The sequence below is a fragment of the Gymnoscopelus microlampas genome (assembly GCF_963454915.1).
Source record: "Gymnoscopelus microlampas genome assembly, chromosome: 8".
Taxonomy (NCBI): Eukaryota; Metazoa; Chordata; class Actinopteri; order Myctophiformes; family Myctophidae; genus Gymnoscopelus; species Gymnoscopelus microlampas.
In genome coordinates, this window is record NC_139945.1 from 6107056 (window position 1) to 6131117 (window position 24062).

At 42.9% G+C, this 24062-nt stretch overlaps 1 protein-coding gene across 1 annotated transcript in view; it reads left to right on the forward strand.

The window, feature by feature from the left end:
* Nucleotides 1-24062, forward strand: part of dync2h1 (dynein cytoplasmic 2 heavy chain 1) — a 407325-nt gene that overhangs the window by 108990 nt on the left and 274273 nt on the right. Inside the window, exons 54-62 of the mRNA XM_084065527.1 lie at nucleotides 904-1152; nucleotides 3954-4062; nucleotides 5946-6059; nucleotides 7547-7689; nucleotides 8757-8838; nucleotides 9289-9449; nucleotides 9828-9965; nucleotides 13523-13636; nucleotides 15158-15318. Of these exons, the coding sequence (XP_083921653.1) occupies nucleotides 904-1152; nucleotides 3954-4062; nucleotides 5946-6059; nucleotides 7547-7689; nucleotides 8757-8838; nucleotides 9289-9449; nucleotides 9828-9965; nucleotides 13523-13636; nucleotides 15158-15318 (1271 nt within the window). The remainder of the gene's footprint in view (nucleotides 1-903; nucleotides 1153-3953; nucleotides 4063-5945; nucleotides 6060-7546; nucleotides 7690-8756; nucleotides 8839-9288; nucleotides 9450-9827; nucleotides 9966-13522; nucleotides 13637-15157; nucleotides 15319-24062) is intronic.

Genomic DNA, 24062 nt, shown 5'->3' on the forward strand with positions numbered 1-24062 from the left:
TTAAATCTAACCTTGGAGGTGTCAGAGAGCCCAGGCAGTTTAATCGCTCCCTAAAGATGCCTTCTCTCAACCTCAAATTATCACTGCTTCTTTCTTGACATGCACCCTCCATCCCACACTTTTTCCTCTCATGCTCTTGTCCTTAACAAAGAAGGTATGCCTGCCAATTTCAATTCAAAGGAGCTTTATTGGCATGAGAAAACATACGTTTACATTGCCAAAGCAAGTGTCAAAATATAATATAAAAAAGTTGAAAATGGGGATAGTATATACAGTTGGAGAGGGTACAGCATTGTGTAAACAGAGCTATGTCACATTGCGTTATATACATATTACATGTTATATGTACAGGGTATAAAGATTTTTGAGACAAATAGCAGCAATCTTTTGCAGTCACTTTGGGACAAATAGCAGCATTCTTTTCTCAAAACTATTTCAATAGTATACAAAAAAAGGTAGCAGCTCTGTTTATAATGTGCAGTAGGTCTAGAGGTCTACTCGGGACACTCAATTAGGGACACCCTAGGGTCCTTAGGGTGGTTGTATTCCATTGGCTAACCTACTTTTATTGCAATAGTTCACAAATATTGCTGCCACACAGTCTGTCTTCATAGTCAACGCCGACAGGTTGGTTGTGTGTGAGAGGGATTCCTCTATCTTTAAAAGCCTGCGCCCAACGTGGGGCTCGAACCCACGACCCTGAGATTAAGAGTCTCATGCTCTACCGACTGAGCTAGCCGGGCCTGTTAGGTTTGTGTCACACCCCCTATTTACCCTGACCTTTGGCATCTCCACACTGAAGTGTGAAGTTTTTGCACCGACACCAACACCCACTCACACTCTCACCCCTAGATGTACAAAGAAGATATTTTGGCTATTGTTCTTCTCTCTCTCTTCATCCAGGGATCGGTCCTGTACAGCCGTGACAACAGGGAGCTGGACCTGCTGCTGTTCTGGGAGGTGTGTGACTTTGTGTCGCGGGTGGACCGCGTCCTGAGCCGCCCGGGGGGCTCCCTGCTGCTGGCGGGCCGCAGCGGGGTGGGCCGGCGCACGGCCGCCTGCCTGGTGTCCCACATGCACGCCTACACGCTGCACACGCCCAAGATCTCCCGCGGCTACTCCCTCAAACACTTCAGCAACGACCTGAAGACGGTGAGTGAGCACCCCCCCCCCCCCCGATGCAGCACTACGGGGGGCCGTTACGTTATGTTGTATCATATGTCGGGGTGGAAACCTCATATCACCTCATATCTCCAAAACAGTAGCAGATCTACAAGCTTCACTTCGCGCCGCGTTTGTCTATGAATTGAATACCAAGGCCCTCATTGGAAACAAGTCCGCAAGGACTTTTATGAACGGACCTGTTAGACAAAGTATTTTAAATGTAAATGTGTTGTTTTACATTCTTTTGCCTAATAAAATATTCAATCAATCAAAAAAGTTTCGAGACGCGTTGATAATGATTTATTTTGGCCTTTGTATGCCTTTATTATAGATAGGATAGTAGGCCGTTGGGATCGGGACTCGAACCCGCAGCGTGCGTGTCTGGACTGCTACTCCAGCAGTCCAGAGAAACTGCTGCTTTTGATGCTTTTGTGTGACGCTGTAGTTTGATCAAGTAGGGCGTTAATTTACGGAAAAACACAACAAGTTAAAATATATAGATAATAGGTTTCTGCCCGACAGCAGCGATATTATATTATATTATGTTATTGTCTCCGCCAGGCCGAAGGCATGGCGAGAGAGTATGTTTTACCCTCCGTCCGTCCGTGCGTCCGTGCGTCCGTGCGTCCGTGCGTCCGTGCGTCCGTGCGTCCGTGCGTGTGTGTGTGTGTGTGTGTGTGTGTCCTGTCTGTGGGTTAGCAGCTAATCTCCGGCACCGTTGGCCCGGTCGCTGCGAAACTGTGCACACACACTCCCTGGATGCCAATTCAGAACCTCTGCCTCAAATTTTTCACATGGGCCTGTTATAGCGCCACCTGGAGGCCGATTTGTGCAAAACCCATTTTTTTTCATTACTCCTACAGATTTTATCCAAACGTCACGCAAATCGGTACACAGTATCTCTATAGTCATGTGATCAACACGGATCTGTCCGATTTCCCATATTCCATCCTCATTGGCTAAGGTTCGCTTCTAAAATTTGCAGGATTGGTCCGTTTTGAACAAAATGCCTCAAATCATGAACGCAGCTTGCAATTTCCATGAAATTTCACAAACACATTCCCACTAGGCGAAGGAAGAAATGCCACCCTTTTTCAAATTGGCCTGTTATAGCGCCACCAGCAGGTCTAATTTAGCAAAACACAATTTTGGAACAACATGCCTCAAATCATGACTGCAGTGTCTGATTGCCGTGAACGACCTAAGAATAAATGCCACTCTTTTCACATTGGCCTAGTATAGCGCCACCAGGAGGCCACAATAACGTACCTGACCTGGCGGAGACCTGTGCTCCGAGGAGCACTTTCTCTAGTATTATGTTATATGTTACATATTGCTGCTGTTGAGTGTAAACCTCATTATGTCTAAGACCTCATACGTCCAAATAAGCTCAAAATGTGCTGCGCTGCAATGCGTTGTGAGCTCGTAGATCGGCTATGTTTGCTACTTTTTGCGTGTACTTTTTACGAAAAAAACTTAAAAAAATAACAAAGTTTGAATATGGAGATAAGAGGTTACTGGCCGACAGTGATAATACAGTATAACACTAAAGAATAACACATTTAATTTGAATAGCACTTTTTAAAGTGCGTCACGCATGAAGCTCGTCACGCATGAAGCTCGTCACTCAGCGCGGCACGAAGAGCTTGTACATCTGCTATTTTTGAATAGCCAACGTATAAATGGACAAAGTGGTTAAAATGATTGTGATGCAGTAGTAACAAGGACCCTACTTTGAGAACCACTGTTTTAAGAAGCCATTCAAAACGAGGCTCAGACTCAGCGAGCCTGATCTCCTCGGGCACACCTCTAATTGCTCTAATTATTATAATAATTAGACTAATTTAAGCAATTATTGCTCCAATTATTATATCTGATTGCTCAAATTATTATAGGCCCTATTTATTACTTCGTCTCACGGAGGTACTGTGTGAAAATAGCCGATCTACAAGCGCATTGTGAGCTCGTAGATGAGTTATTTTTCACATTTTTACACTTTAATGTGTGTTCATGTTACTGTAACTTTTTTTTGGCATTATATTTGATTTCAAAATCTTTACCATACTGTGTGCAGATCTTCAATAATTGTTGAAGCCAGCACTGCATGGACTACATGCAACTAAATCATTAGCATACATTAACAGCTTGAGAACATTTTATTTATAAAATGTAAATAAAGTGTGAATATTACATTTATTCTTGCCATTCAGGCTCTGCTATAGGTAGATAGATACCTTATTTATCACGTGGGGGAAATTCAGTCGCCCAAAGGCGGCACAGCAGGGCAAAAAGAACTAGAAAAAGTGCTCCTCGGACACTGCATTCATGATTTGAGGCATTTTGTTCCAAAAATGTGTTTTGCTAAATTAGACCTGCTGGTGGCGCTATAACAGGCCAATGTGAAAAGGGTGGCATTTCTTCCTCTGTCTAGGGGGAATGTGCGTGCATAATTTCACAGAAATCGCACACTGCGTTCATGATTTGAGGCCTTTTGTTGAAAACGGTCCTATCCTGCAAACTTGGCCTCTAGGGAGTGTGTGTGTGTGTGACGCTGCAACGTTCTGTGTTTGTGGCCCCCATGGGCTGAAGTGCAAGCAGTTTTGGAGGTGTGCTCTACAGAGGCCCCTTTGTTTGTGATGCTATAAGTTGTTGTTTTTTAAGAACCCTGACATTTTGTATCGCTAAGTATCACAGGAGCAGGATGCACAGGAGCATTTTTGCCTCTTACTATGAATAATATTTGTATTCACCTTTTTAAACGTTTTTTTTTTGTGTGTGTGCGTGTGCAGGTGATGCAGCTAGCCGGGCTGGATGGCCAGCAGGTGGTGCTGTTGCTGGAGGACTACCAGTTTGTCCATCCGTCCTTCTTAGAGATGGTCAACAGTCTGCTATCCTCAGGTCTGTCCGTCTGTCCACTTCATCCACTGGTTCTCAGCGCAGGGTCCGGGGACCACCAGGGGTCCAAATGGACACTTAGGGGTCTGTAACTCTTGTAGAGTGTTAACACATGGAGCCAAATGGACACTTGCGGGTCCATTTGGTTCCATTTGTTACACTCTCAGAGTTGATTTAACACTGAGGATTTTACAGTGTCGAAAATATATATATATATCTAATGGAGGTCTGTGAGGTCTGTAATGCATATCAAACCTAGGGGTCTTTGGAAAAAAGGGGGGGGGGGGGGGGGGAACTACTGAACCCTAAAGTATCATTCATAGTCGGACGTAAGGATACGTAAGGATGCGTTGTCGTTTTTTACTCCCCCTCCGTCACTTACGGCTACAGTTTTTCCGTCCGTGCAGTCGACATTCACCGTCAGCCCGACGTGTACGTTCAACTACGTTGCCTGTAGTACCAGTGGCGCCCGTTGGCAGCATGAGGAAAAAAAGTTTTCCTTGGGCCCTCTTTCTCCAAAAAGTTTGTCGAGCCGTGTTGCGCAAGTCCCCGATGCCGCGCGTAGCGGTAAAACATTATTTTCGGTGCGACACAAGTAGTGTAGTAGTAGTGTTGCTCCTATCTATGTTTGTTTCTGTAAGTGTAACTTATATTTTCCCATCATTATTAAACTATTACTGTTGGATGCTGTGATCCAATCTTATATTATACCTCTATGGATCCAATGTAAACAATACGATGGAAAGCACTTCCTGGTCAGTGTTGCCAGGTTTTGTGAAAGAAATAAGCAACCCTGTCTATGAAAACAAACCCAAAAGAAGCGACTATGAACTGTATCTTTGTCACTTATGTACAGTGTGGGAAAAGTACTCAAATGTTGTACTTAAGTAAAAGTATCAATACTGCAATGTAGAAGTACTCTGTTACAAGTAAAAGTACCAAATTCAAAATTTACTTGAATAAAAGTACAAAAGTATAGGTATCAAAATGTACTTAAAGTACCAAAAGTAAAAGTACTAATGTTTGAAAATAGCAGATCTACAAGCTCACAAAGCGTCGCATTGCGACGCGTTGTGAGCTTGTAGATCGGCTATTTTCAAATAACCTAGGTATAAAATAGGGCTAAAGTGGTTAATGTAGGTTTTATAATATTATAATTTATATCTTACCTTATTTATTAGAATCTAGAACAGTAAATACATGGTATGCCATTTGGTAATGTTCCATTACTTCCAATTACTTTTTAAACGTACACAGTGAATACTAAACTGAAGCTTCACTTATTTATTTTTTTAAGATTTAAGCCCAAAGTCGCTTATAATAAGCAGACATGGCAACATTATGGGTACGCTATAATGTGATGATGTCGCGCGGAAACCCGTCTATACTCTTGCAACTGCCATCTAGTGGATGAATAGGTGTATTACGCCTGTACACTTTAAAATAAATAAAATAAACCCTAACTAACGTGAGCGACCATGCATGTGTCCGTAAAAAGAACGGACGGAATCCCTCACCCCCTGACGCACGTTTCAGACCCACCTAGGGACTTTGAACGGGCCTTAACTATACTAGGATCCCAATCCACAATGTAAACTCCTCAGTGCTCATTTAACTGTAACATATTTAATTGTACGAATGGAATTCCATGGAATGGAATTAAATCCGGGACAGGTTTCTGAAAACGTATGTTGCTATATCATTGGTGCTCAAACCTTTTCATGTCAAGGATCCCCATGTATTTGGCCGCCGACCCCTATCTAAAAATGTTTAGTTCCAGGGACCACCCAGAAGCAAAGCTTTGAGTTGAGAGTGTTTGTTCTACATTAATGTGCATGTTGTGTGTATGTTCTACATTAATGTGTATGTTGTGTGGATGTTCTCAGGTGAGGTTCCTGGTCTCTACTCTCCAGAGGAACTGGAACCTCTGCTCTCCTCCCTCAAAGACTCCGCCTCTCAGGACGGCTTCACCGGACCGCTCTACAACTACTTCTCCTACAGTCAGTATTCCATCCATCCATCCATTGTCTGTCTATTGAGGATCTCTCTTCTAATTTGGGAAAAGTGAAACGATTGGCTTTTGTGTGTGTGTGTGTGTGTGTGTGTGTGTGTGTGTGTGTGTGTGTGTGTGTGTGTGTCTGTGCGCGCGTTTGTGTATGCCTGTGTCCATGGGTGCATGGATACTTGAGCATGGGATGTGCAGCCTCGTTGGCGCAGTAGGCAGCGCGTCAGTCTCATAATCTGAAGGTCGTGAGTTCGAGCCTCACACGGGGCAGCTGCTTTTTGTTCTCAAACGTTCACCTTAGTGTAATAACAGTGTAATAACAATAGTGATGTAATATCAGTGTAATAATAGTGTTTTAACCATGTACTTATAGTGTAATAGTGTAGAAATAATATTTCATCGATTCTCATTCATCCTCTAATCAATTCTCATGCATGCATGAAAATAAGATGTTCAGCCCGCAGTAGGCAGCACGTCAGTCCCATAATCTGAAGGTTGTGAGTTTGAGCTTCACACGGGGAAGCGTTTTACACAGGAGGCCAAACAGACAGCAGCTACAATGACTTGCTGTGTTCACACTGGCATCTGCAAAGCATCAGGTGTGTGTGTGTGTGTGTGTGTGTGTGGGTGGTGCAGTGTGTCAGTGAGGTGGAGGTTCTCCGCTGCAGGACAGTGTGATCGATAAGCTCTCTATTGTCTGACTAAACCTGAGTGAACAGCTCCCTGGCTGCCCCTCCAGAGTAAGTTGGAGAGAGAACAACCCCACAGGGTCTACTACTGGTAGAACACTGACACCAACCTTTACACTCTATGTCTGTCTGTCTGTCTGTTTGTCTCTCACACTAGGATGGCCTAAAACGTGTGTAATAACGCTGTTATTAAATGTGATCTGTAGGACTGACTGTCCACACTGTTATTTGCAAGTATTCCGAGCCAATTTGTGTCTTCAGACATTGTTGACCCTATCTGCATTGGTTGCTGTGGTAACAATAACGGCATAGGTGTGATGTATACTCGGCGTACAATGGTGTCGCTTGGGTTCTGTCGCTTGTAGATCTGCAATTTTTTGCCAACATGTTTGTCCCATCAAAGGGACGCTAGGGTTCAAGTGGTCATCTGTGGTTCATGCTCAATGTCAGTTTTGCATTTCCCCCCGGCCCTTTACTACAGTAGTTGAAGGTACTTCTAAAATTCCAATTCTCCCTCACCCTGTGTCCAGTGTTGTGTTCTAGGTTTTTTCGGAGGGTATACGCTACGATACGATGCGCGTGGCCGTGGGTATACGCTCTCGCGTTTTCAATGGATGAAATGGTTATTAGACTGTATACGCTTCTTCCCAAAATAATCTGGACCGTGTACGGCGTATACAGCGTCTGACGGTAGAACACACCACTGCCTGTGTCCCATTCTTTATCTCCACCTCTCGCTCATCTGTCATATTTTCTTCCTGTCTTTCTGTGTTCCTTCCGTCTCTCTCGTCAGGAATCCAGCAGAACCTGCACGTGGTTCTGATCATGGACTGCACCAACGACAGCTTCACCATCCACTGTGAGAGCAACCCGGCCCTGTACCGCCGCTGTTCTGTCCAGTGGATGGAGGGATGGTCGGAGAGCAGCATGAAGAAGGTGAGAGTGAGAGAGGCCTAGTATAGAGCCCTGGTGGACATCGGTCAACTAAGTACTGTAATAGGGTTTAAGTTGTTAAGAGTTAGATGTTTAGTTTATTTTATTTTGTTGTTTTCTCCGCCCCTGCATGTAAAGTGTCTTTGGATACTTAGAAAGTTGCTATAATTGTGACACTCCAACATTGTGTCGGGTACATGCAGCTTATACCTGTGTGAGTGAATTCCTATGTCTTTAAAAGTCTGCGCCCAACGTGGGGCTCGAACCCACGACCCTGAGATTAAGAGTCTCATGCTCTACCGACTGAGCTAGCCGGGCCTGATTGGGGCCGTCATACACCCCCTTTTTGAGTGTCAAAGATATAATTGTGAGACAATATTATTACAGATGAACAACAAATATTACTGGGCATGAAACGGCACTTTGATGCCGTACTGTGCGATGAACAGATTAACTTTATTTATTTGTCTTTCTTTTCTTTTTTCTATTAAATGCTTTCTATGCAACACAGTAAAAATCTCAGTTTAAATGTATCCATTGGAGTTAAAATCTTATACAATAACATGTTCAATGAATTGATTATTTTTTAACAATAACCATTCCAGACAAATGTGTGACAACTTCTCTAAATACTATATTTAGTCATTAGTCATGAATGTCTGCCCCTGATGCTCGTGCCAAAGTGACACAGGCACGGCAATACATGTATTTATGCACTTTAAAGATTTCATGACATTCAGTTTTACAACACATTAAAAGTCTTTGTCATGGTTCTTCAAACGTGTGTAAAAAGTTTTAACTGAAAATACCACTCCAGTTAGCCATTGCAGGTGTTTTTCTCACACATTTATAAAGCCTTTTCAACTGCAATGAAACAAGAAATCTTTGCCTGCAGCTGTCGCTGTTGAGGGATTTTGCCTGTCAAGTGTCGCCAAAAACAATTCTAAAATGAATGTTACACAGTATGACTTTAAATCGACACTGGGGATATTATTGTGTATGTTGGAGTTACACATGAGACTCTTTGTGTGTGTGTGTGTGTGTGTGTGTGTGTGTGTGCGCGCGTTCAGATACCTGAGCTCCTGCTGGCTAAGCGGGAGGTCGAGATGGACAAGAGCGATGGAGAGCAGGGCGGGAAGAAGAAAATCTCAGGTAGGAGGGTTGACTCACTGCGCTGCAGTTTTCATTAATGGCCTAGAGGGTGTCGCTATTTCCCCTCCTGCTGCTTGCAGAATGGTTTTCAGTCCATTAAAGTCTATGGGTATTTGACCAGACTTTACTCGTGGTTTTATTACCTTAGTAAACATTTTCATAAATACTGGGGAGGGGGGAGCGCAAATAAAGTCAGATACGCGTGCTTATGGATCCTACCGCAGTTCTAGGAAGACCCGCTGTGATTGGCCAGTAGTCACTTTGATTGACAACTCTTACTTCCTGTTTTTAACCCTGACCTTAATTCTAACCTTAACCTCAGTAAAACTATGCCTAACCCTAACCTTAATTCTAACCTTAACCTCAGTAAAACTATGCCTAACCCTAACCTTAGTCCTAAACGTAATCTCAGTAAAACTATGCCTAACCCTAACCCTTGTGTTCCCACAGGTCCCAGCCAGGGGGAGCAGTGTCATCTGTTCCTGCAGGTCCATGAGTCGTGCAGGGAGCACGGCGCCACCCCCAGCCAGTACATGGCCTTCCTCCACGTTTACACGTCTATATACAGCAGCAAGCAGAGCCAGCTCACCACCAGACAACACCATCTGCAGGTACAGCGCTGTTGTCTTCTACGTGACGTGCACACACACAACCTCACACCACAGCATGCATGCACCTACGCACACACGCACGCACTGTACTCAACGCACACGCATCCACATACACACAAAAACCTCGCACTATGTCAGCAGGTATAGATGCAGTCACACACAGGTCAGCGAACACATACGCATGCATGCACACACACACAGAATCGGGTAAATCTACCAACATGCATATGCATGCTATGAACACACGCACACGCACACAAAGTATGTATTGGGTGTAATCTGTTACACCCAATACATCCAGATGAAAACATCCTTAACTTCAGATCAAAACCATTGCAGCATCAGTGGCTAAATGTGATTGGCTCTCCGTCTCCTTAGGCGGGCGTGTCCAAGCTGAACGAAGCCAAGTCATTGGTCGACGAGCTGAAGAGGCGGGCCGCGGAGCAAAGCGCGCTTCTCAAGTCCAAACAGCAGGAGGCAGACTCTGCCCTCCAGGAGATCACCACATCTATGCAGGTGTGTGTGTGTGTGTGTGTGTGTGTGTGTGTGTGTGTGTGTGTGTGCGTCGGTGGGTGGGTGGGTGGGTGTCAATGCAAAATCTTCACACTTCAGTGTGAAGGTGTCAAAGGTCAGAGCAAAAAGGGGGTGTATGATGGCACTAATCAGGCCCGGCTAGCTCAGTCGGTAGAGCATGAGACTCTTAATCTCAGGGTCGTGGGTTCGAGCCCCACGTTGGGCGCAGACTTTTAAAGACACAGGAATCACTGTCACACACATCCCATCCCATGCTCCATACAGACACCCACCTGTTGGTGTTACAGTTGTTTGTGTGTGTGTGTGTGTGTCAAAAATAAAGAGTGTTTATTTGTCATTCACTCACACAGGTATAAGCTGCATGTACCTGACACAATGTTGGAGTGTCATGGTCTACAGCACTGTGGCAATTACAGCTATACAATATTACAAGAGAGTGTCTTAAACTATCCTTAAACTCATCTTTTTATCTTACTTATCCATGTTATTTAACTTCATTACAATACAGTGCTACCCTGTTTAAACCCCCCATAGCAACCACCTGGAATGTGCAGAATTAGCATAATGGGATGTACGTGCGCGTGTGTGTGTGTGTGTGTGTGTGTGTGTGTGTGTGTGCGCTCATGAGTTTGCGTAATATTCATGTTATGTTTGGAGTAATACTCTAGGCCAGGCAGGGGGTACCATGGTACTGCAGGGTGTGTGTGTGTGTGTGTGTGTGTACAGTGGTACTGCAGTGGTTTTATATCTTCTCCAGGCTACTGTATCCTCCGTTCAACTTTCAAACAAACTACTCTACATGACTTTACCCCGACGGGCTTCTTGGTTTCTCTCTCTCTCTCTCTCTCTCTCTCTCTCTCTCTCTCTCTCTCTCACGCACACGCACACGCACACGCACACGCACACGCACACGCACACGCACACGCACACACACACACACACACACGTGCACATGCATGCATGCCCACAAACAACACATTTTTCTGCCTTTTACATTCCCTAGATCGTTTGCCATTTTTGCTTAGATAACACTCGCTCTCTCCTCTCCCCTCCCCTCCCATTCTCTCTTCTTTTCCACTCCTCTCCTCTCCTCCACTCTCCTCTCCGTCTGTTATGGACATAATATTCTCTTTCATCTCACTGGCAGTTGTTTTATCCCTCCCTCCTCATTACCTATATTGCGACAATAAAGATGGGAGCTGAACTTTGGCCATTAGTTAAAATGTTATGCATATCTGTCTCTCTCTCTCTCTCTCTCTCTCTCTCTCTCTCTCTCTCTCTCTCTCTCTCTCTCTCTCTCTGGTGTGATTGCTCAGTCCAAATGAGGAGGAAGGAGGAGAGAGACAGAGACTGATAATTAAGGGATGGGATGTGCTCTCCTTGTCCCATGGAGAAGCACACAGTGGGGGGAGAGATGAAGGGATGAGGAGAGGGGGGGAGCTAGGTATGGGGGAATAGTTAAGGGAGGAGGGAGGGAATGGAGAGATGGGGAGGTGGTCAATTATAGTAAAAGTTCCTCAAAATTACAGTATGTGAGTAATTGAACAAAGAGTTACTTTCAGAGAGAGAGAGAGAGAGAGAGAGAGAGAGAGAGAGAGAGAGAGAGAGAGAGAGAGAGAGAGAGAGAGAGAGAGAGAGAGAGAGAGAGAGAGAGAGAGAGAGAGAGAGAGAGAGAGAGAGAGAGAGAGAGAGAGAGAGAGAGAGAGAGAGAGAGAGAGAGAGAGAGAGAGAGAGAGAGAGAGAGAGAGAGAGAGAAGAGAGAGAGAGAGAGGAGAGAGAGAGAGAGAGAGAGAGAGAGATTTACTGTCAAATGCAGGCTGTCAGTCTAATCTTAAACCATACAATTTAATCTTCACTCACAAGAGACTCAGGGAAGCTGACCGACGCATGAAATGAGAGAATCATTTACATTTGTACAGGCCCACTGCGCCTCTCTCTCCCGCCACGTTTGACAAAGTGCGGCTTTGGTTTGATTGATTAGTTTTTATTCTGACGTGTTTAAAATCCCCCCTGTAGTAGAACTAATAGAAAGTCTGTATAAAAAAGTAAAGCGGTAAGTCTCTCAGGTAACACAGAAGTCAGACGAGGATAACGTTGCCGTTTGACAGAATCCTTGTATCTCCCTATGTCAACGTTTTTTTTAAAATGTTTTTTCGTAAATGAATGTCCTACTTCATCATACGAGAGCGTCACACACAAGTAGCAAACTAGCTCAGCTTGTAGATCCTGTAGATTTCATTTAAAAACATGATTTAAAAAAAAAGATGATATGGTTTTGGACATATGAGGTTTCCACTCGACAGCGGGGATAGCAGAAGCCACCTCAGGATCCTCTTCCAAACGAGGACAGATGTGCATAATGTATGAGCTTTAGACACACGTAGAGATTCTTCTACGTGCCGTCGATGTCGGTGGGGAAAGAACCGTTCCTTTTTCTATTATTATTAACCCTTACATTACATTGCATTACAGTCATTTAGCAGACGCTTTTATCCAAAGCGACTTACAATAAGTGCATTCAACATAGGTAGGGAACAAAACTACTAATCACCAGAAGCATTAAGTGCATTCTCTTCTAAAACAAGCAACCAAGAGTATACCTAGCGCTAAAGTAAAAGTGCAATATGTCAGCTACTTACTTTCTTAAACAGATGAGACAAAGTAGGAAAATCAAATGAGCAAGAGCTAAAACAAATGTAAAAGTGTATCGAATAAACAAGATCCAATAACACAATAAAACAAGAGTTCGTACAACTAGTTAACAACAAGTAGGCAAGGCGAAGAGGAAGGGTAGTGTTTCCTGAAGAGGTGGGTTTTCAGCCTGCGGCGAAAGATGGGCAGTGACATCAGTGGAGAGTTCATTCCACCACTTTGGGGCCAGAACAGCACGGCACTCGGTGCCACGCTATGAGCTTGTATATCTGCTATTTTTGAATAGCCAAAGTATAAAACATGGTTAAAGTGGTTAAAATGACGCTATATTAACTCATTTTGCTGGGATTCCCCTGGTACCCCCCCCCCAAGGACCCCACTTTGAGAACCTAATATATAGCCGAAATATATGTAGTGTAGCCTATACTGTACATACAAGTGGTTAATGTATGTTTAGTAATACACATCTTAAGTCTACAAAGTAACTACTAACTAACGTTTTCAAATAAAGGTACTGGAGTAAAAGTACAACATTTTCCTCAGAGATGTAGTGGAGTAGAAGTAAAAGCATTGACAATTAGAAATACTCCAGTAAAGTAAAACTACCTCAAAATCGTTCTTAAGTACAGTACTTGAGTAAACATACTTAGTTACTTTCCACCACTGATGGGGGGTCCTTTAAATTAAAAAGGTTTGAGAACCACTGGTTTATAAAAAAAACAAGCGTCCGGCTTTGTCAGTAGGAACAGCAGTGACAACACAGAAATGTGTGTGGGGGAGGAATCAATTGGCATAACGACTAAATTGGAGATAAAAAGGGCTAAAAAGCTAAAAAGCGAAAAAAAAAAAAGCAAAATGAAATAACACAATCACGGTCTATTCTGCAGAACGCCAGCGACCAGAAGACGGAGATGGAGAAGATCAAGGGGAAGATGGCGCAGGAGGTATCGAAGATCGGAGAGAGGAAGGGGAAAATCGATGAGGAGCTGAAGGAAGTGCAGGCAAGTATAGAAACACTGTTCACTGTTCTATTCCTATGTAGCTGTTGTTCACAGCACAGTGTGCACCTCACATAGCCTGGTAAACCCTCCCTCCAGAAATCTCATTTCCATTTGATTTCAGGAGTGAGTCTGGCATGATCGCCCATTCTGCAATATTGGCTGTGGGCTGGAGTTGGGCGGGAGTAATACCGTTGACTGACAACCCCTTCAGCCAATGATCGTTGTTCCCCTTCAGCCAATCAGCAGTGCGTTTTTACCACCTCCAGACTAATGTGACGCAACGGGACTTTTGAGACGGCCATGCGCAAAATAGGTTGCCTTATTGGGATACATGCGTATCACTGCCCGCCCCTCCCGGTTCTCTGAATTTTTATTTTTAAATAGGCTCTGTCATGATTAATTGACCACATATATGAAGTTAAACAACTAAATTCTATCCGATATCTTAAAAGTAAATTCCGTGCCTCAAAAAAGAAGTTTGAGAGCGTTTTAAAACCGAAAGTAAAAAGTTAAAACTGCCCACAGAAAACAATGGCGGCTCGTTCCATTTTTGTCGGCTGCACTCGGTTCCATTCGGGCTCACTCGAACTCGCCACCTGATTGGCCAACTGTCGCTGTCAATCACAGAACGATGAGCGACGACGCTGATAGGCTCGTTCATTTGGTGAACAGGCTAGAAACGCCCAGACAAGCCTTCAGGCCAGACTCACTCCTGAAATCAAATGGAAATGAGATTTCTGGAGGGAGGGTTTACCAGGCTACAGCTCACAGACTGATACGGTCCATATCTTCAATTAACCCATTCAATCCGGGAACGCATCTGTGTCATTTTGGATTTATTTGGCTATTCAGAAATAGCAGATATACAAGCTCATAGTGCGGCACCGAGTGCCGCACTATGAGCTTGTAGATCGGCTATTTATTTATTATTTATTTATTTAAATCGTGAAAATGTGTACACATCTTTGAATATATGTTTTTTTAAAGCAGACATTGTATTTTTGTTGTTTTTAATTAGCTATGTTGCTATAATATCAGTGGTTCTCAAACTTTTTCATGTCAAGGACCACCCAAAATGATATGTATTTGTCCCGCGGACCGTCATCTCAAAATATTTTGTTCCAGGGACCCCCACCAGAAGCAAATATTTGAGTTGCAAACGTTTGCTTAAAAAATATATATATTCAAAGATTTGCACACATTTTTCACGATTTCCCCCCCAAAAATAGCAGATATACAAGGCTGTAGCGTGGCACCGAGCGCCGCGATATGAGCTTGTAGATCTGCTATTTTTGGGCTACAAAATCGTGTGATAACATTTTTGAAAAAAAGAAGAAAAGAACTTGCCGAAGTGCTGACCACACACACACACACACACTCTTCTGCATTTTACATATTTCCTCGATCGTTTCCCATTTTTTCCTACCTGTTTTTCTGTACTCGCTCTCCTCTCTACACACATAGTCACACTTCCTCTCTGTCTCTCTCTGTCTCTCTCTGTCTCTCTCTCCATCTCCACAGCCTCTGGTGGACGAGACAAAGCGTGCCGTGGGGAACATCAAGCCTGAAGCGCTCTCAGAGATCCGTTCGCTGCGCATGCCCCCCGACGTCATCCGAGACATCCTGGAGGGCGTGCTGAGACTGATGGGTATCTTTGACACCTCCTGGGTCAGCATGAAGAGGTGAGAGAGAGTTATGGTCAAAGTTCAGCGTCTATCGTTATTGTCTCAATGCAGGTAATGAGGAGGGAGGAAAAAAACAACAACTGTGGATGACATTAAAGAAGAGTTTTCACTACTATAGACAATAGGGGAGCGGATGAGTGTTATCAAAGCAGAAAACGCAAAATGATCCAGGGAAAATATAGGCAAGTGTGTGTGTGTGTGTGTGTGTGTCTGTGGGAGTGGGTGTTGGCGTCAGTGCGGAGATGTCAACGGTCACATAGAGTTGGGGGTGTATCTTATACCCAACAGGCCCGGCTAGCTCAGTCGGTAGAGCATGAGACTCTTAATCTCAGGGTCGTGGGTTCGAGCCCCACGTTGGGCGCAGGCTTTTAAAGACACAGGGATCACACTCACATCCCATCCTTCACACACAGCTGGCTCTGTGTGTTAAACATGAAGAGGGTTCATTTGTCACTCACGACTCACACAGGTACATGCAGCAAAATGTTGGTGTGTCACAACAGCTATGTGTGTGTATGTGTCAAGCATATGGAATAAGATGGATGAATAGACAGACGGACAGACATACTTTCATTAAAGCAGCACTATGCCTCTTTGAACACAAATAACATGGCAACCAACCTCTTTGACTTCATTATCCAAGAGTCTCTGCAAGCATGTAAGGCGAGGACACGCTGGGATTGGCCCGTCTTCGCTTTGACTGGCAGGTGCCTTGGCAAATGCCAGGACGAAACTCATTGTCGCCCCTATAGTAATACAGTCAAGCCCCTAGCAGGGACCCCTATACATTTATGGAAGGATGATTATAATTGCTTAAACATGTAACGTTACAATTTTGTGGGACATACTATTGCTATATAGTTGTTACAAAGTTACATAGTGCTGCTTTAAGGGCAAGAGCATGCAGAAAAAAGTGTGGGACGGAGGGTGCTTGTTAAAAAAAAAGATGTCAAGAAATAAACAGTGATAATTTGAGGCTGAGAGAAGGCATCTTTAGGGAGAGATTAAACTGCCGGGGCACTCTGACATCTCCAAGGTTAGATTTAACATGAGGAGGTGACAGAGAGAGGAGGGAGGAGGTGGTGGGGGCAATGGAGATGGAAGGAGACATAATGACAGAGTGATGAAAGAAAGACCAGAGGGAGGAATGGAGGTTATTTCCCAGTGACATTGTGTTTCCTTAAGTTATTTGAATGCAAAAAGTAGTCTATACACACAGTTTTCTTCTACTTCTACCGCATCAAGTGAAACTGTGCTTGTCTGAGATTCCGGTGAGACTTTATGTTAAGGTCGGGTCTATAATGTATGTGTTATAATCACATTCATCATTTATTACAATGCACTTATAAAGCATTCTAACACTTGTTATACATGTTTATAATTATGCATAACAACTTATAACAAGGTTTATGAAGTACTATAACTTATAATAATATAATTTATAAGAGCTGGTCATAATGCATTATAAACTCAGTGGAACATCACATTATAACTACCAGGTTATACTCTACTTAATGGTCGGGTCTATAATGCATCATAATCACATTCATAATGAATTATAATATATCATAGTGCATTATAAAGCACTTATATTGCTTCATAACACTTGTTATAAATGTTTATAATTATGCATAACAACTTATAACAAAGACACTTTATAACTAACTAAGTTAAAGTAGTTATAATGTGCTGTTCCACTGAGCTTATAATGTATTATGACCAGCACTTATAATATGTTATAAACATGGTTATAAGTTGTCATACATGGTTATAAACATTTATAACGAGGGTTATAATGCCTTTTACGCACATTATAACGCATTATAAATGTGCTTATAATGCATTATAGACCCGACCTTTAAGTTAAGTGCTACCAAGATGCCTCAGGCCTGATAGCTCTGAGGGGGGTTAGCTTAGCTTTGAGAATCACAAGCGACACGCAATATCAACAACGGCTCAGGGGGGCCGCCTTGATTAATTCTTCAGCGTTGTTGAAAATGGAGCCGCAATTCTGTTTAGAGGTCAGCGTGTCAGTCCTGCTGGTGCTTTGCTTTAGATTTGTGTTGCCATTTTCCCTTAGCACTGCTTTGTAGGATGGCTTCAGGGTGTTTTTAAAACATATATATTTTGCCTTGCCTTGCTCATTTGTCTCAACTGCAGTTTTCTTTCTTTGTGAACCAAAACTGTTAGTGGAGGTTCTGCACTTGCCATTTTAATGAGACCAGTGCGTTGCCCGCTTTGAAAGCATGGCCCTTCGGGTATGCAAAGCTGTTTTACGGAAAGGAAAATGAGTTTTGAAACCATTAAAAATGTTTTAACTTCATTATTCACTTCATTCATGTTCATTATTTGAAGACAATATCCCCCCCAGCATTGCTGCTTTTTTGTTTTGATAGTGACTGTGAGAGAGAGACAGGGTAGGCAGCCAGAGAGCACTAGAATGGCACACAGCAATCAGTCCGGCTAGCCTGCATTTTCTGGTTGCCTTTCATTCCTTTTATTTAGTTGTTGTGCCAATTCCCAATTCCCCCATGTAGTCCCTTTCACTGCTGACCACTAGTGGTTGGTCGGGGGGAAGGTGTAGACCAGGGTGGGTGCTGCAGAATATTTTGAATTCATCGATATCGCTTCAGTTTAAACGTCAAGTATAAAGGTCTGTCCTATTGGAAAGGGAAATTCTCTCAAGTATTCCTCATGCCATATACTGTATCTTAGGGGGAACTATCTACATATTTACGTACCTTAATACGATTTGTAATTCAGGGGTGCAATGGATGAAAAAGTCATTTACAGGGGTGCCCTGAGCCAACAAAGTTTGAAGGATTTTTAATCAATATTTGTGTTGAAAAATTAAAATAAAATACATTTTGCTGTGCACACACTTCTACATTGAGTTGCAGCTGATGAGTGAAGCACTGTTGAGCCTTGGGTGTGGCATAGACTGAGAGAGTGTTGAGAAAACTCTCTGTCAGACACGGAAAGAGGAAAGGAGAGACATGTACCTGTAAGTTAGGGAGATAAATACCACAGAGAGACATGTCTGCTGAAGAGGCCACATTGAGAGGAAGTTACACCGTACGATGCTGACTGTTCATCTAACTCTCTCAGTTAAAATAACACTCAAGATGTGTGTCACTAGTAGTGTCTTAAAGTCTGGAAGACCAATGGGGAATTGTTGAAACAAGACATACTGTGTCCTTGAGCAAGACACTGATGAGCTGGTTTGTGCCTTTCTCTTTTTACCAGCTTGTAAAGCACACTGGTCTAAGAAGAGACTGAGTCTAGTCAACACTTTCTCGACACCTTTTCATCATTGGCTGTCCTGTAAGCCAATGGGGATACTTTCCCATACTCTGAACGGGTGGTCTCGTCCTCCCAAGCTATGGTACTAGACACGCCCCTTGCCTCTATGGCAGTGTTGCCAGATTATGTGAGACAAATCAGAGAAAACAGAAAGCAAGCTGGTATACATGCCTGAGTCATGTCTTGTTTTTCCTCTTCTTCTTCTGAGAAACACACTGTGAAGTGCTTTGGAGAAAGGCACTATACACAATTTACCATTTACTATTCGAATAGTATTTTAGATGTTCAGGATCCTCCCATAAATGTTTCCTAAAATGATCCTATTCAAGCAGCTGCCGCCCAGCTGTTGACAACCAGCTAGCCAATCCATTGTGCATTACAGTGAGGACACTATCTGACATGGCTACTGTGTATACTTAGTTATTTTTGTCCTGCATAATCAGGGGTGCACATAACTGGTGCGCAGGTGCGCATGCGCACCCAAAATAAATAATGCGCAGCACATCAGACGACGCGAGGCGCTTTTGCGTACCAACAGCTGGGACAGGAATTTCCAAGCTTTTATTTTCTAGCAAAACTAAAAAATAAAAACCTGGAGATCGTGGCTAGGAATTTACTTCCTGAAGCCACACTCACACAATCACGCTAAAGCACGCGTCGGCCCCATGTACAGCCATTAGGCGCATGGGGACGCATGCTGCACGTGATTGTGTGAGTGATGCCTCGTGTCGCCTCGCATTGCCGCGCATCCCCCAACCCCCCCCTTGACAAAACTATCCGGTGGGCGCCGTGCTGAACCCCCCCCCCCCCCCCCCCCCCGTTGACAAAACGGGACATTTGTTTGGTGCGCACCAAGTCACATCTCCAGGTGCTCTTCTGAGTACTAGACCTAAAAAGTTATGTGCACCCCTGTGCATAATGCAAGCTTTGTTGACGTTGTGTATGTGGTTCATTACTGATGGTGTTTCTTTTGGGTGTGATGTGTTTTAACCTGCTATGCACAGTGCTTTTCTTGGTCCGTAACTGTATCAAACGCTGCTGCTGTGCTGCTTTTGGCGACTGCATTTCCCCTCGCAGGATCGATAAAGGGTCTTACTTTATCTTATCTTTGCACAGTCCCTCCGGGGCATGGGATTTTAAACAGCTGACAGGACCGTTCCTCCCGGGTATGGGGACGGAAGCGATGATGCGTGCGATGACAGGATACAGGCTCTGAATCGCCTGACTGCATAGATATTGATGTATCTTTCTCCTTTACTTTTTTCTAAAGGGTACATATATTAACCTATTAAGACCTGGAACTGTGTCATTTTTAGATTTGAGCTAAAAAGCATTATTTTACACTTTGGCTATTCAAAAATCACACCCTGTGTGAAGGTAGCGGCGCCTTTGAATACATTATGTCATCGATATGTGTTTATAATGTGTTTATAGCTATGTGTCATGTGAAGCTTGACCAATCACTTTGTTGACGGGTCTGACCAATCAGAGCGTTGACGACAGATAAAGTTAAATTGAGGATCTAACTTTAAATAACTTACCTAGAAGGAGACTTTAGCCAAATAAAAATATATACAAAAAAAAACATGAGGAAATAAAAAATAAACCTTGACATCATAGTGATGTCATGAATAGTCCCCTTGCCTGACAAATCACAACCTTGACGGGCCTGACCAATCAGAACCTTGACGGGCCTGATCAATCAGAACCTTGACGGGCCTGACCAATCAGAACCTTAACGGACTCTTGGATTCTCGATCGTCTCTATCAAACCATTCTGTCATAACGGATGACTGGGTCCCGAACTCAGACTTTCTATACATTCACCCTTCATCTGTTCTTGTATCTTTCTCTTTCTATTCGTCATATTAACTTTAAATAACTTACCTAGACGGAGACTTTAGCCAAATGAATAATAAGATGAAGTCATTGTCATCGTTTATATAGACATCGAATTCTATATTCATGACATCATAGTGATGTCATGAATAGTGACCAATCACAACTTTGGCGCACCTGACCAATCAGAACGTTGACGCACCTGACCAATCAGAACGTTGACGCACCTGACCAATCAGAACGTTGGCGCACCTGACCAATCAGAACGTTGACGCAAAAGCCAGGCATAGAGGGCTAATATCCGCTCTATACCTAAAGGTATAGAGCGGCTAGCGCCGCTAAAAATAGCAGATATACAAGCTCATAGCGGGGCACCGAGTGCCGCGCTATGAACTTGTAGATCTGCTATTTTTGAAAAATCGTGAAAATGTGTGCAAATCTTGGAATATATATATTTTTAAAGCGAAAATGTTTAACTAAAATCTTTGCTTCTGGGGGGTCCCTGGAGCAAAATATTTTGATGGGGGTCCGCGGCCAACTACATATAATTTTGGGGGTCCTTAACATGAAAAATTTTGAGCACCACTGATATAGAAACGTACCTTTTTCAGAAAACTGTTGAGATTTAGGAGACATGTAGAATCGGCTTCGGGTCTCAATGGGTTAAGTGTGTTTTGTGATTGCTCGTTGGGAGCTCAGTGCTCTTACTTTAGAATGCATGGATTACAGTTCTCAGTTGCCACGCCTGATTTCAGTCATTTTGAATTCCAAAACATTATAATTCTACATAATAGTGCTGATTGTTAAAGCTGCACTATGTAACTTTCCTTTTCTACCCTGCAAGTCCTGCCATTTTTACCATTGAGCTAACAGAGCCTGCCTGCTTGCTCAGGGGATAAATTGAGTCTTTACCATCAGGTAAAAGAAATGGTCTCAGATCCTATTTCTAGGTGAGACATGAACATTAGGGGTGTCACGATTCACTTACCTCAACGATTCCATTCAAAATCGATTCCTAGGGTGCCGATTCGATTTAAAATTGCGACTCTGCGATTAATTGCGATGTGATTCGATTCTGCGATTTATTGCGATTTTCTTCCCCAAATCACTTTGCTTTAATTATACTAGAACATTTTAAAACTATTCTGAACAATATAAACCATGAAAAGTTGAATCATACACTTCAGCCAGCCAGATCATGTCAGTCAGTCTTTCTGACATTGATTTCAGACAAAGTGCCAGTGAAAAAGGTACTACCTTATAAAAACATGTTATTACAAAAGAAAATTATTATTATTATATTTTTTTGACAGGTCTAAATGTCTCAATAGAAGAGCAGGGAGACAAAATACAACCACCCCAATTGTATAAGTTATATGGCAGGGTTTCTCAAACTTTTTCATGTCAAGGACACTTATTAGCCCACGGACCCCCATTTGAAAAGATATGCCAGGGACCACCAAAAGAGAAGACTTTTACGGCTCTCTAGCAGTAATTGTCATCCATTTAAATTTCAAGGACCCCCAGTTTGACATGCATTAGGCTATGGACCCCCATTTAATGGCATTTATGTCTCTGGGACCCCAATTTATATTTTAAAATCAATGTTAATTTAACTCTGAGAGCGTACAAAATGGAACCAAATGGACCCGTTAGGGTCCATTTGGTTCCATTTTGTACGCTCTCAGAGTCCATTTTGTACGCTCTCAGAGTTACAGACCCATGAGGGTGCATTTGGTTCCTATCCATCATTTAGCTGGGGACCCCCTGGAACCCCCTCAAGTACTCCTGGGGGTCCCCGGACCCCACTTTGAGAACCAATGTTATATGGTATTAACATACTCTACCATACAGATTGGACAAAATGACATTTTATCCAAAACTTTATACTTTGGCTATTTTGGGAAACTTTGTGCAAATCTTTCAATATATATTTTTTAAGCAAACATTTGTACTCAAATCTTTGCTTCTGGGGGGTCCCTGGAACAAAATATTTAGAGATGGGGGGTCCGCGGCCAAATACATATCTAAAAAACGTTTTCTAAATCCTACTGTATCAGTGGTGCTCCAGCTTTTCCAAGTCAAGGACCGCCCAACATTATTGGGCCGCGGACCCCCATTTCAAAATATTTAGTTCCAGGGACCCCCCCCAGCAGCAAATACGATTTGAGTTACAAATGTTGTAATGTAAAAATATATATATTCAATTTGCACAAATTTTCATGATTTTTCAAAAGTAGCAGATCTAGAAGCTCATAGCCCTCGGTGCTGCACTATGAGCTTGTATATCTGCTATTTTTGAATAGCCAAAGTATAAAATAATGGTTATTGTGGTTCAAATCTAAAATGACAGATGCTTTTCCCGGTCTTAACCCATTAAGACCTGGAACTGTGTCATTTTTAGATTTGAGCTAAAAAGCATTATTTGGGCTATTCAAAAATAGCAGATATACAAGCTCGTAGCGCGGCAGCAGATATACAAGCTCGTAGCGCGGCACCGAGTGCCGCGCTACGAGCTTGTAGATCTGCTATTTTTGAAAATTCGTGAAAATGTGTGCAAATCTTTGAATATATATATTTTCAAAGCGAACATTTTTAACTCAAATCTTTGCTTCTGGGGGGTCCCTGGAACATAATATTTTGATGGGGGTCCGCGGCCAAATAAATATAATTTCGGGGTTCCTTGACATGAAAAAGATTGAGCACCACTGATATAGAAACATACGTTTTTCAGAAAACTGTTGAGATTTAGGAGACATCGGCTTCAGGTCTCAATGGGTTAATAGATGAGAAGGACGTCCAGGCTGTCCCTGCGGGGAACGTGAAACATTTTATGGGCTGGATAATGAATACAGCATTCAGAAAAAAAAACATTATATGATGATATTCAGTCCATTTCTTTTCTTTTTGATTTTTACATTGACAAACTGTCTGCTTGCGGGCATGTGGACTGACTGGTGTTGTGAGGATATGTCTCCTCTGGCCAAATGGAAATCGCAATCTTTTATAGATTAGCTTTAGCACAGACGTGTCATCAGCCAATACAGTGTTGGTGCAGCTAAGAGAGTCACTTAAAAATCACTGCGTCATTGTCGGGTGGAAAAACCATGTATGTCCGAAACTGTTACTTTTCAGGAAATGGAAAAAGGAAACCGTTGCCAATATAGTTGGTATTTAGTCACAAGCTCTTGTTGATGCATTTTATTGGTTAAACAAGTGTGTTCGTATAGACGCTTGGCCGAACCGGATGCACTTGCAGCTTTAAGTGATGCAGAAACGGATACGGACAGAAATAGTCAGAGACCTATAGCATGCAGGTTGTGTAGAGATAACATTTTCTCTTCCTTTTTTCATTCATTAGTATTTTCATTGCATGCATGTCATTGTGTACAGGCATAATTTTGTGTGTGTGTGTACGTGCCATGCGCATACATTATTGTACAGATTAGATTAGACTTTATTGTCCCTGAGGGCTATAATTGTTTTCACAGCCTCTTCAACCTATAAACACATAAGGAACAGTTGCATAATACAACACAACAACTAAGACAATACATAGAATCTCCAAATTATACATCAATACTTCCCAGCACACAAAA